The sequence below is a fragment of the Salminus brasiliensis genome, chromosome 4, assembly GCF_030463535.1.
Source record: "Salminus brasiliensis chromosome 4, fSalBra1.hap2, whole genome shotgun sequence".
NCBI lineage: Eukaryota > Metazoa > Chordata > Actinopteri > Characiformes > Bryconidae > Salminus > Salminus brasiliensis.
The window spans coordinates 19590377-19604515 of record NC_132881.1 but is presented as its reverse complement, the minus strand read 5'-3'; the positions used below and the strand labels follow the sequence as shown (position 1 = coordinate 19604515).

At 44.2% G+C, this 14139-nt stretch overlaps 1 protein-coding gene across 4 annotated transcripts in view; it reads left to right on the top strand.

The window, feature by feature from the left end:
• disc1 (DISC1 scaffold protein) overlaps positions 1-14139 on the top strand; it is a 52361-nt gene that overhangs the window by 29076 nt on the left and 9146 nt on the right. For 3 of the 4 annotated variants that reach the window (XM_072677528.1, XM_072677527.1, XM_072677529.1), the window contains 2 exons: positions 7693-7737; positions 11824-11941. In XM_072677528.1, coding sequence (XP_072533629.1) covers positions 7693-7737; positions 11824-11941 — 163 coding nt within the window. Of the gene's footprint in view, positions 1-6990; positions 7038-7692; positions 7738-11823; positions 11942-14139 lie in introns of those variants that run through there. The other variant, XR_011979618.1, reaches the window with a different exon arrangement.

Sequence of the window (14139 nt, the reverse complement as noted above, 5' to 3'; positions counted from 1 at the left end):
TTTTGCAGTGGCCCAGCCAGAGTCCTGACTTGAATCCAATTGAGAATCTGTGGAGGGAGCTAAAGATCAGGGTGATGGCAAGGAGACCCTCGAACCTCAAAGAGTTGGAGCTCATCACTAAAGATGAATGGGCAAAAATACCAGTGGAGACATGCAAAAAGCTGGTCAGCAATTACAGGAAGCATTTGATTGCTGTAATAGCCAATAAGGGCTTTTCTATTAATTATTGAGAAGGGTATGAATAATTTTGGACATGCCACTTTTTGTTCAAATGTGTATAAAAGCTGAGAAATATTTTTTCCCACAATGATGCCTCTTGTACATCATCGTGTTATCTCCTGGGAGATGCCTGTGTCGTTTCCAGGCAAAAATATAATTTCTGGTTAAATAAAAGTAAATTTAAGTCAAACTTTGACAGGGGTATGAATACTTTCGGGCATGACTGTATATATATATATATATATATATATATATATATATATATATATACAATGTATACAGTGGGGCAAAAAAGTATTTAGTCATCCACTGTGCAAGTTCTCCTACTTAGAAAGATAAAAGAGGTCTGTAATTTTCATCATAGGTATATCTCAACTATGAGAGTGTAACGACTGGAAGTATGGTGTTAGGTGGGTGCTCTCGTGGAGAGGCAAATACTTAGCTCCATTAAGAAACACGCAGGGAACACGTCGTGCAGGGGTTTTAGAGTCAGTTTTAATGACCAATGAGAGCACCTCGACTTCGCTCGTCACAACTTCCCAGACAACACCAGCTGGAGAACCCAGGCTACAACCCAGCACAGTGCACATACTCTCCCGCACTTTCCTCCACACTCTCCATCATTCGCTCTGGCTCTCTCCATGCACATGCACACTGTACCCCACCTTAAAGTGACCGTTACATATTCCCTCCCAAACAAAAAAAAAAAGGCTGACCCCAGCCGTCTACAAACAAGCTATAAAGGATCAACAATGTGTCGTACCATACATGGTAATTGCAGGGAATATTACATATATTACAGACAGGTATACAGAAACAAAGAAACAAAAATACATAACCACAAACCCCCTTTTTTTTAAACCTGGAAAACCATGCCTTAGTACGTTTAGCAGGCAACCTAAAATAAAAAAAAAAGTATAAAACTTAAACCACTTGGTTCCCTTTACCATTCAGACATTTCGACATTTTCTTTTTAACATTGTTAAACTTTCAACTTAAACATGTGATTGCAAAACCTGCACACAGTATGATCTGAAAACAGACTTTTTACATGGCCCAGAAAACAAAAACAATATGTTCATTGTGGTCAAATAAAGAAGTTAGTCCCGATTTAAATGGTCTGTGTGGTAACGGTCCATCTACTTACAGTCCAGCCGGCTGTAACTCTCGGATGATGTCTTGGTCTCAGGTCATAAGAATGGGTCACGTAAATGTCAACATCAGACACAGCCAAATGACTGGCCATACCAGTAGCGGTAGTGCTTATCAAACAGTCATTGTCAGTTTTGTCTGTGTCAGAGAGTCTCTCTCTTAAGTCATAGCTATGAGCAGCTGGTCCGTCAACATCATCTACAAACATACGAGCTAGGGGCTCTGACAGTTCAACCAAATCAGCACTAGCAGGAATTGGGTCTTTCAAAAGCGGGGCCTCCTCCTCTATAGCCTTATCAAGGACTTGAGGCTCTGGCTCTACAAAGGAGCTATGACTCAAATTGTCGTCACCTGCCCTACCAGAGGAATTTTCCAAACTAACAAAAGAATCTGGGTTAGGGTGAGTAGTGGTCTGAGTGTCACTTCTGGGCCAAGTGTGAAATGGCTGAAGGTTGACTACATGCACAACACCCATGTCTCAACCATCTTCTTTAACCAAACGGTAGTTGACCTCTGAAAGCTTCTGAGCAATGCGATAAGGCCCACTATACACAGGAGCCAGTTTAGCTGTTAGATTGGCCACTGCATGGGTGGCCGTCCGGAGGGCAAAACAAATTTGCGGGAGGTATTTGTCCCAAGTGTTGTCCCACACTCCTTTTCTGTTGTGGAGTAGAGCTTCTCAGACTTATGAAGTGTTCGACTGGCATAGGCTATGACAACCTCTCTTCCAGCGTTGTCTCGCTGCATAAGCACTGCACCCAACCCTATGTCGCAAGCATCCGTATGACGACAAAACGGACAGTCAAAATCAGGGAAGCTCAAAATTGGTGCTGAAGTGAGGCAGCTTCTCAAATAGTCCATTGCCTGCTGACAGTCTGTGTTCCACACAAATGGGGTGTCATGCCGGGTCAGGGCAAACAGAGGTTCGGCATGCCGGGCATAGTTGTTCACAAACCTCCGGTAGTAACTGGTAGGATCCAGAAACGGTCTGACTTGCCTTACGTCTGACGGCACAGGAAAGGCCAACACAGCACTAATCTTATCTGTATCAGGAAGGATACCTTTGGGCGTGACTCTGTAACCCAGGAATTTGAGATCATCATGACAAAAATTGACATTTCCCCAATTTTAGGGACAAACCTGCCTGCTCAAGCCTCAAGAACACTTCTCGCAAGTCAATGAGATGTTGTTCGAAGCTTGGAGAAACAATCACAATATCGTCCAAGTAAACGGTACAGCATTTGTAGATAAGGCCGGCCAAGATGGTGTTCATAACCTTCTGGAATGTAGCAGGGGCATTACAAAGGCCAAAAGGCAGGACCCTGAACTGGAAAAGACCACAGTGGGATGTAAACGCAGTTTTCGGTCTAGAGCTCTCCTCCACCCCAACTTGCCAGTATCCCCGAGCTAAATCAATAGTGGAGATAAATTTCCCCCAAGCCAGGAAATCGAGAGACTCATCCACACTTGGCAATGGGTACTTGTCCTTCACAGTTACATTGTTTAGACCTCTATAATCTACACAAAATCTGGCCTCTCCTGATGGTTTAGGTACAATGACCACCGGTGCCCAGGGTCCCGATGCTGGTTCGATAATGCCCTCCTCAAGCATGCACTGAATTTGTTTTTCAATGAGCCTCTTCTTTAGAGGAGAAGTACGGTATGGGGAAGATGGATTGGCCTATTATCCCCCGTCTCAATATGGTGCTCTGCCACTCTGGTATGACCAAGGCGATTGGTAAACAACCCACTGAAGTCTCCCAAAAGATTCTGCAGCTTCTCTTTTTGCCCAAGACTCAATGAGGACTCGCCTACTTTAACCAGAAGCGCATCAGTCTCAACCTGTGAGCAAGCAAGGTCTGGTCCATCCCAGGCACAAAAGGTGTTATCACTTGAAGGGTCGTCAACTAGGTCTAACATACCCGATGTATCTTGGACTCCCAGAGTCACAGTCCTGCTTGGGACATGTATTGAGACCGACGCCCGTATCATTAAATCCATCCCAAGTATAACAGGTGAAGACATACTGTTCGAAATGACAAATCGATGAAAGAAACGTTGGCCCTGAAACCAAAGAGGAAGCCACGCAATCCCAACTGGAACACAGTAGGCTGCATCAGCCAATCACCCATGGCTCACACTTAACTTCTCCATCTTTGTTTCGGTCAGCATAATCTGCTAATATGGCCGAAAGTGAATCGCCAGTGTCCAATGTTGCAGACACAACATGATTCCTCAGCTTAACACTGACACAAAATGGGGTGTTCCACGAAACTGCAGAAGACACATCCACAATATGGGCTAAGTGGGGAACATCAGCAGTGTTAGCCACCTGCTTATTAAAGTCAGGCGAATCGCGTGGTGGCAAAGAGTCACGCCGGTACGGCCTTTCACCTTTCGCACGGCTATATGGCTGCCCTTTTCTTTGGGGACGTTCGGGGACGTGCCTGCTCAACCCACCATGGGGTTGTGGAGAAAACACAGCACCACTTTGGTTGCCTGTCCCGTCCCCCTGAGTAGTTTTAGAATTGCACTCCGGGCAGGTTCGAGACGAATAACCAGGCAGTGAGCACTTATAGCAGACGACAGACTTAACTGACGGAAGGGAAATCCCACGAGAGCTGCTGGAGTCACGGTGACCCAGTGCTGCATGAAGCTCGTGGGCCCGCAACAGAAGATCCGAGACAGAAGATATACAAGAGCCATACAGAGCAATAGTGTATTTCTCCAGAGCATGCTTGCAGATCCGCCCAACCTGATCGGGTTCAGGCGGTGGATGTCTCAGCTTGGCAAACTCACTCAACATGTGTGCAACAAAAGTCGGAAAAGGCTCCTCCGAAGCTTGAAAGTAGTCAAGAATTCCCCTCCAAGTTCGCTCCTGATCATCAGAAGGTATAAAGGCCTTCTGGAAAAGCTGGGAGAACTGGGCCCAACTATCATTATGCGGCCTTAGAACTTGAAACCAACGGCTTCAAGAAAGGATCCGAGCATCCGACAAGCCCATATCACGCTGGTAGTCTCCAACCGCGCGTAGCCACTCCGCTGGCGGAGTGCCACCAGAATTACTGAACTTGGGAGGTTCAAGTTTTGACTGTTGCAGTAGTGAAGTAAGAACACGTGACGTGCTACTGAGCACAGCGGAATCTGATAAGAGTTCATGGCTTGAGCAATGATCTACACCACAAGAAGTGTTCATGTTGACTCTAGCTCCAGATGAATCACTCAAGTCAGCTGCATCGTGCCCAGGACTAATCTGAGCCCCATAGGAACTAGCAGAACCCCTTAGATTAAGTGGATCAGGATTTGCATAAACATTAGGCCGACAATCAGCTGATAGGCCCACATTTTGGCCAGGTATATGCGGCTTAGACGTGCTTAATGGAACTGACCATGTAACACACTGACTATGAGAACTGGGTCTAACGTATGTAGCCATGTATTAGCCCCGTGCTCCCGCATTTAGCGAATTCAGTTCACCATAAACAAATTATTCAACAGCGAAAATGTCCCATCTGAAAAGCAGAAGCACACACAACTGTCCGCTTAGGCAAAAATGGTCCAAAGGGAGCAAAAAGCAAGTCCAATCTCGCAAAATGAGCCGAATCCAGGCACGAGAGGCAGTAGCTGGTCTAGCTAACACGCTAGCGCTACATAGGCTCAACGAGTAACGGCGGAAAACAGGCGACAGTGGCCTCGGAAAAAGCAATGGGCTAATCGTTAGCAGCGCAATAAGCAAAAAACACCGGGTATCAAGTCCCTGTTCGTGCACCATTTTTGTAACGACTGGAAGTATGGTGTTAGGTGGGTGCTCTCGTGGAGAAGTGAATACTTCCATTAAGAGACACGCAGGGAACACGTCGTGCAGGGGTTTCAGAGTCAGTTTTCATGAGCAATCAGCGCACCTCGACTCGCACGTCACAACTTCCCAGACAACACCAGCTGGAGAACCCAGGCTACTACCCAGCACAGTTCACAATACGCACACACTCTCCCGCGCTTTCCTCCACACTCTCCATCATACGCTCTGGCTCTTTCTATGCTATCTTTCTATGTACCCCACCTTAAAGGGACCGTTACAAGAGACAAAATGGGAAAAAAACCAGGAAATGACGTTGTAGGATTTTTTAAGAATTTATGTGTAAATTATGTATTTGAAAATACATTTGGTCAATAACAAAAGTTCAACTCAATATATTGTAACATAACCTTTGTTGGCAATGACAGAGGTCAAACATTTTCTGTAAGTCTTCACCAGGTTTGCAAACACTGTAGCTGGTATTTTAGCCCATTCCTCCATGCAGATCTCCTCTAAAGCAGTGATGTTTTGGGGCTGTCGCTGGGCAACACAGACTTTCAACTACCTCCACAAATTTTCTATGGGGTTGAAGTTTGGAGACTGGCTAGGCCACTCCAGGACCTTGAAATGGTTTTTACAGAGCCAATCCTTCGTTGCCCAAGCAGTGTGTTTGGGATCATTGTCATGCTGGAAGACCCAGCCACATTCCATCTTCGGTGTTCTCACTCTCTGATGGAAGGAGGTTTTGGCTTAAAATCTCACAATACATGTCCCTGATCCCTTAACATGGATCAGTCGTCCTGTCCCCTTTGCAGAAAAACAGCCCCAAAGCATCAGGTTTGCTTCACAGTAGGATGCAACTCGGAATTAATCTTCCTCCAAACACGATGAGTTGAGTTTTTACCAAAAAGTTCTATTTTGGTTTCATCTGACCACATGATATTCTCCCAATCCTCTTCTGGATCATCAATATGCTCTCTAGCAAACTTCAGATGGGCCTGGACATGTACTGGCTTAAGCAGGGGGTCCCTCTCGGCGTAGTGTGTTACTGATGGTAGCCTTTGTTACTTTGGTCCCAGCTCTCTGCAGATCATTCATCAGGTCCCTCCGTGTAGTTCTGGGATTTTTGTTCACCGTTCTCATAATCATTTTGACCCCCAGGATGAGATTTTGCCCCAGGTGGAGGGAGATTACCAATGGTCTTTTATGTCTTCCTTTTTTTTTTTCAATTGGTCCCACAGTTGATTTATTCACGCCAACCTGCTTGCCTATTGTAGATTCGGTCTTCTCAGCCTGATACAGGTCTACAATTTTCTTCCTGGTGTCCTTCAACAGCTCTTTGGTCGTGGCTATGGTTAAGTTTGGATTCTGACTGTTTGAGGCTGTGGACAGGTGTTTTTTATACAGATAACGAGGTCAAACAGGTGCCAATAATACAGGTAACGAGTGGAGGACAGAAGAGCTGTTTGTGGGTGACCAAATACTTATTTTCCACCATAATTTACAAATAAATTCTTGAAAAATCCTACAGTGTGATTTCCTGGATTTTCTATGATGAAAATTACAGATCTCTCTCATCTGTCTAAGTAGGAGAACTTCAATCTTCAACTTCAACTTCAAATATATATATATATATATATATATATATGTGTGTGTGTGTGTGTATCTATAGAATTCACTCTTCCTGATGAGATTTTACAATTCTCACTTATCACAGTCTGTTTCTCTCCAACTGATATTTTAGTTTTTAACCCTTATTGATTCATTTACTTCTTTGTTCCTTGGCACATCTCTCTCCTTTCCTCTGCTTCTCTTTTCTGAAGACTGACTATTACTACTAACCAGCAAACACCCTCCCTGAATAGAGAAGGTGAGATGGGGTGTTTTCTGTCCTCCAATTCTCCATTTGTCTCCATTAATTAAATGATAGTTTAATAGGCTTCTGCACATATATATGGACCAATGGAACTTTCAAAGAATATGGTATTTAATAAGCTTTAAATTGCTTGCACATATTATTCTCTTTATAAAACAAATTATTTTTTTCTGCAGACACACCACAGAACTATATAGGGTTAAAAGGACAGATGGATGGATAATTATATTTTATATGTATGTTAGGTAATATATGAGTTTGGTGGAATTACCCCCTCCCCCAACTGCATATCAGGTCAAATTTAATGTTGACTTTGCATCCCCAAAGTAAACAGGATACTACTTATTGTCCAGTACCTTGTTTAGCAAATATATAAATCTGTCATTAAATTGAATCTTGTGTGTTTATTGTGGAATTAAACATATCCATTAGGCCTCGGTCACACTGGGTTGTTGTCAGGGAATTCTGTCTGCAAAATTCCATAGATTTCAATAAGATTCACCATAAATGAGGCCTGTTTACACTGATGATTTTCAACCCTGCTTGCAGCCGTGCCTATTTCACAAGGTAGGGCAAATGCAAGAACCCAAGGTGACCGTTGTTATTTGCATGCGTTTTTCTAAAACTATTTTTGTTCTTTCTGTTCTAGAAATTAGAAGAGTTTCTTTGCTGTTTAGAAGATAGCCATCATAAGGTATTTGGCTTGATTATTGTTTATCCAAAATATTCTTGTTTCTTTTGTGATGTGTTGAGGTATCCTATAATAGCTTAAAAGTTTATTTGGACCCTGTTTATCCTCAGTGGTATTTATCTTAACAGGGGCCTGTTAGCAAGACCACTGTGACCATCAAATCAATAATTTGCACAAATGTGAAAGTTACTTACCAGTTATAGTGGAAATAATTGCTTGTTTTTATAGACGACGTGAGCAAGTAAATAAAAATATATTGACATTTCATACATTTTTCAACTGTGGCATTCAGCAGCTGTGATGGTTGGTGAATTTTCTTTATCAAAATCTAATTAATCTTACATGGTTAGTATGGTTTAAAAGGCTACGATTTGAGAGAGGCGTATTTAGTTAGAGGTTTTTGGAGAATGGTTGTATGTGGACGACTGAAAATCGGTATGCAGGTAGCTTGAGATGGCCAGAACATGACCGCCCACAATCCCACTAAGGGGCATTTTTGCGTAAACAGGTTCAAGTGCACTAATGTGTACTAGTAGCCACACTAATCATCAGTGCTAAAATGGAACTATTTCTGTACTTATACTTAAATTGTACAAAAAATAGTACAAACTTAAATTGTGTTGTGTTCTGAACTGTGCTAAAATCGAACTATTTTAAATTTACTAGACTTTAAACATGCTACTGCATATGTATTTAAATTAACATTCCCTTAACTTAAAGTAAAATTAAAACACTTTAAGGGAACACAATGTTATTAATTGGCCACACAATGTCACACCTACCAACGATTACAAGGTCCAGGTTTGAAGACTTTTTTCAGACTTCATGCCAAGTGATCACTATAGCATTCAGCCAACATGAATCCACACTAAGTGATAACTTGCTCTTATAGCCTTCAACATTAAGACCAAGCAGCCCACACCACTTTAAAGATTACAAGTGAACACAGAGGTGATTATGGTGAGTGAAGGGGGAAGACACTCCCTATATTACCAATAATGCTGACTTTGAAAGAAACAGATGACATTGAACACTTTCTGACCATGTTTGAACAGTTAACTCAAAATGGTAGGTGGCCGAGAGAAAGCTGGGTACTACATTCAGTTCCACTGCAGTGTATGTGGTTATGGGTGGGCACCACAAGAGAAAGCAAAAGATAAAATTGAAGGCACAATCATGCTTAAACATTACTTGAGAATGGTCAACCCTGAGCTTAGAAGCTGGATCATCAAACACAGCATGGCCTCAGCTGATCAAGCTGTGGAGATGGCAGAATACCAGCACCATACCAGTAAAAATAGACCACAAAACTTTCACTATTTTATTTTTCAAAAATTGTGAAAAAAAAGCTCTGCTGAATAGGTTACCTTACTGTGAAGTACCAACAAGTAAAAAATCAAGAACGAAACAGACCCTACCTGATATCCTGAAGCTTTTGCACTGAGAAAAGTTAAAGCATGTCAATTTGTTAATGCTTTCATACAGCTAACAGTTTAAAGATCTTTTTGCCTTATTAGGCATAAAGGGTATCAGGACCACCCCATACCATCCCTGAACTGACTGGTTAGTGGAACGTTTTAACAAGTTTGTTTCAGAGACTGGTGCAGACTGGGTTACCTGGCTTCCATACCTGCCTTTTGCATGCTGAGAAGTGCCTCAAGCATCCACATGGTTCTTTCTGCCTCCTGTATAGGAGTAGATTAATATTATTTAATATTCCAGTGATATGATGATATGCTAGCTATTTTGCCCCAGCAATCTCCTGAGCTGGTGCCTTGTGTTATGTCCCAATGCTGGGTCCCAATCATTTCATAAACATGGAGGCTGAGTGATAACCAATCTTGCTCTGTGCACTTGGAATGCAGACAGAACAGTGGCGAAGATCTCTGCAACAAAATCAACTTCTGGCTGGTCTGTGATGACATCCATCAGCTTGCTCTCGCCCTGCAGCTCATGCTCTTTGACAACTTGCACTTATTCCGCAATTCACATTGAGCAAAGCTTATGCCCCTTAGTAGCTTGCGCTCACCACTTAGCTGGCCCTGAACGCAGCTTTTTTTTTAAAATTCTGCTCGTGCTTAATCAGCAGCTCAAACTAAGTAGCTGGCTTTATTGTGGATTAACCTTGTACATCCTTGGCGCGACATATTTGCCATAGACAATCAAGCATGTAAAGCATGCCTACCAGACCCTTATGTTTGATTTTGTTTTTTTTTTGTGCATGGGGCAAGAGGTCAAGTTTTAAGGTCTGAAAGACCAAGAAAACTTTTTGAGAGTACTTCTCATAGGATTGCTAGAAAGGCAAATCAGACCTCCTCCCTTTTGTACCCATACATTCATAAATGTGACCTGTAATGTAAACGAATCTGTCCCTTTGCTTAAACGTATTTTTATTTTACGTATTCTTGGTGCAGCACATGTTTTTTGAGATGTCCTAAAGATTAAATACACGTCATTATGCTGACAAAATCTTGCCAGTGGATAGCTCTGTACTGTAAAAGCAACAGGCTAGATAAAGGAAGTAACAATTTTATTGTCAGATTTAACCCTTGGTATGCTTTTACAGTCCTGAAATACAACTGATGCTTAAGCAATGTTCCGTTGGCTGATGACCGCACTAAGCACATGTTTACAGAAGACACAGATGCCTTAAATGGAAGACTGCTTTTTTTTTCTCTTTTTTTAACTCTTTAAATGGATGAAATCCAAAAAGCTATGCTTTTTGTTTCTGCTGCAACCTGACTCATACATAAAATCATGGCTACTACAACCAGCACCGATGTCTACCAATATCAGATCTGCTTCAGATGAGGAATCTGCCACAGTCTCCACTTTCAGGCAGACTGTGGAAAAGCCACATGCACAAGGCTTGCTACGATCCATGCAGTTGCATGAAGCCACTGGCCGAGAGAAGTGACATTGAAAGTGGTCTGCCAGGAGGTGAAAGCATGGCAAGCGAGCCGGAGTATGCGCTAGGCTTATGGCTGGAAACTGGAAAATCTAAATCCAGTGGACCATCTAGCATGAGTTCAGAGACTGCTGTGTTATTGTGTTTATGGAAAAATACAACTTCCACTCCAGACTCCACCCAGCTTGATTGGATTCTGGGGTCCTGAGTGTTTACATCAACACTGAATAGTGTTAAAACACAACACTGGTTTCCAGTCACTGCTGGAGTTAGCAGTTGCCAGAGCCAGACCCTTTTATTTACAGAGGGAGCTGACTAAAGTGTACACGGTACACTAATGCTAATGCCACATTGAACAAACTTTTATCTCTGCTCTTCAGGACTGTTTTAAGCACACTGATGGGGACATATTCAGGGAGGCAGTGGCTTCAGCCAACTCAATCAACCTGGTGGGGGTATATATAATCAGTGACTGGCTACTTTAGCAAGTGCATTGATGTTACTGTCTACAAACAAATCACAATACGACACAAAAAGAATATCTGTTAACAGATTTTACAGAACTAATTAATAGGTTTGCTGTGAAGCACCAAGTAACTGTGTTTCCGGCAGACCCCAGAAGCGCATCTACTTCCTGAGGAGACTAAAAAGCCCAGCAACAACCATAATACAACAGAATAAACTTTGTTGCAGGGGTAAACTGCTACAAAACTCTACTCTATTAAACTCTAAGTTTTTTTTATAAATCTGTGTAAGAACAATCTAAAAGCAGTTAGTAAGCATACAATGCTGTAAATGACTAAACAGATATATAAAAAAAGTGAAGAAAGAGGAGAAGCAAACTAAAGACAGCACAGAGACAGTAAGGCCTTGAACAGTGAGTTCACAGAACTGATCAGCACTAAGCAATCACAGTCTGATTTTCCATCATTTTTATTTAGTATTACTATTGTCATTGCTATTTCAGTGATCATTGTGTGTGTGATTTCTTTGTTTGTTTTTGTTTTTTCCTTTAACTTAAGGATGCCAAAACTTTGTCCATGTGTGTATAAGGTTATTCATTTTCTGGTCTTACAGAAATGCACAAAAGTTTCTTTCTTTAGCCTGTCGCTGAATTTAATTATCAAAATTGTAAAAGCTGCAGCTGTTTGTTGATTTTTATTCTTTGTTTTCGTTTCTAGAATCTGCACAGTGAGTCAGTGGACCTAACAGAACAATTTGAGTTCATCAGTGAAAAGCTGCTGTTTTTGGAAGAGCAGCTACAGACTGCCATGCAGATCAGTGACCAGGACATCACTTATATCCTTACAAAACATGTCATCTGTGCATATACATAGAATTGTGATCAACAGATACTGTTACATTTAAAAGCTCAGAGACATAGCTGCACTGTACAGATGTTCAAGATTACACACTAGAAATTAGAAAGGACTCATTGAACAGAGGAAGATCTAGCCAAGACATGGACCAAGCAGAGCCATTTAATCTAGAGCAGGCAAAAGGCGCTCTAGCTAGTCAGGAGCCGACTGTGGGGAGGCATGAGCAGGCCCTGCAGCAGATTTTTTCTCAGCTGCAGGGTCTGACAAATCTAGTAGCCCAACACCCTAGCCAGCACACTTCTTTATGCTGAGCCCTCTCTACCAGCCCCAGAGCGCTATGCTGGTGGACCAGGAGGATGTAGAGGGTTCCTTCTTCAGTGTTCACTGGCTTTCGAGCTGCAACCATCCTGCTTTCCGTCTGAGCGTGCTAAGGTGGCATACATCGTCTCTCTCTCCTCACCGGTAGGGCATTAGCCTGGGCCACCCCGGTGTGGGAGCACCAACCCCACGTATGTGCCTCTGTGGCCCGGTTTGCGGCTGCACTGTTGCAAACCTTCGACCTTCCGCTCCATGGAGAAGAGGCGGGGTCTCGCCTCCTGCACCTGTGTAAGGGAAAAAGGTTGGTGGCTGATTATGCCATGGAATTCTGCATGCTTTCAGCGGAAATTGGATGGAATGCCAGCGCTCTCATTTCAGCCTTCTACCATGGTCTCAGTGAGGAGCTCTAGGATGAGCTGGCCTACCGTGACCCTCCCACCTCCCTCAATCGGCTCATTGAGCTGGCCCAAAGAGTGGATAACCGCATCGAGGAGAGGTGTAGGGTGCGGGGTGTCAGAGCCTCCTGAGCTCCTCGGGGCCCCCCTGCTGTCTCAGGCTCTCTTCGGGGGTTAGAGAAGCCTCCCGGCAGTAGGGCCCAGTCCATGCAGCTGGGACACACTCGCCTTGTCCAGCGCTTCCTGGGCTTTGCCAACTTCTTCTGAAGGTTCGTGAGGAATTTTGGCTCTGTGGAAGGCCCTTTGACCGCTTTGACGAGGAAGACGTCAGGGAGGTTTGTTTGGTCCACGAAAGCCCAGGAAGCGTTCGACACCCTAAGGCACCTGTTGACCACGGCCCCGGTTCTCCAGTTGCCTGACCTGAAACTTCCGTTCATCGTAGAGGTGGACGCCTCTGAGGTAGGCATGGGTGCAGTCCTCTTCCAATTACGTTGTGGGTGACAGTGAATTACTGGTGGTCAAGCTTGCGCTCGAGGAGTGGAAACACTGGCTTGAGGGAGCAATCAAGCAGGCCAAACCTCTTAATCCGCACCAGGCCAGGTGGAAATTGTTCTTCACTCGGTTATATTTCGTATTATCGTGCCGACCGGGCTCGAAGAACATCAAGCCTGATTCTCTCTCTTCTGTGATGGCGATTCTGGTGGCCCCGCATGGAAGGAGACGTGCATGCTCATGTAGCTTCCTGTTTGGTGTGCTCTCAATGTAAAAACCCCAGAACCAGGCCCACTGGTCTGCTGCTCCCACTGGCTGTTCCCACGTGTCCTTGGTCCCACCTGTCCCTTGACTTGATCACGGGATTGCCCTGGTCACGTGGCAACACTGTGATTCTAGTCATTGTGGACAGGTTCTCCACGGCTGGCTGCTTTGTGGCTCTCCCAAAGCTGCCATCAGTTAAGCAGACAGCGGATCTAGTGCTCAACCAGGTGCTCCGGGTTCACAGACTCCCCTCGGACATTGTGTCAGGCCCCAATTCACCAGCCAGTTCTGGGGTGCATTTTGCCAACTGTTGGGGGCGGAGGCCAGCCTCACCTCTGGCTTCTACCCCCAGTCTAATGACCAGACAGAGAGGGTCAATCAAGACCTGGAGCGTACCCTCCGCTGTTTGGCCTCCTCCTCACTGTCTACCTGGTCTGACCAACTGATTTGGGCGGAGTATGCACATAACATAACCTCTGGCACTCGTCCCTGGGAATGTAACCCTTTGAATGCCATTACGGGTACGCTCCGCCCATGTTCCCAGAACAGGAGACAGGAATGGGGGTCTGTTCGGCAGAACAAATGGTCATGCGCTGTCGGATAACCTGGCAGAAAGCCCGCAGGTCCCTCCTGTCTGCAGTAGCTGCTCAGAAGCGGGTTTGGCTTTCGGCTAGGATCTGCCCTTGCGTGGTGCTCCCCGCTAGTTGGC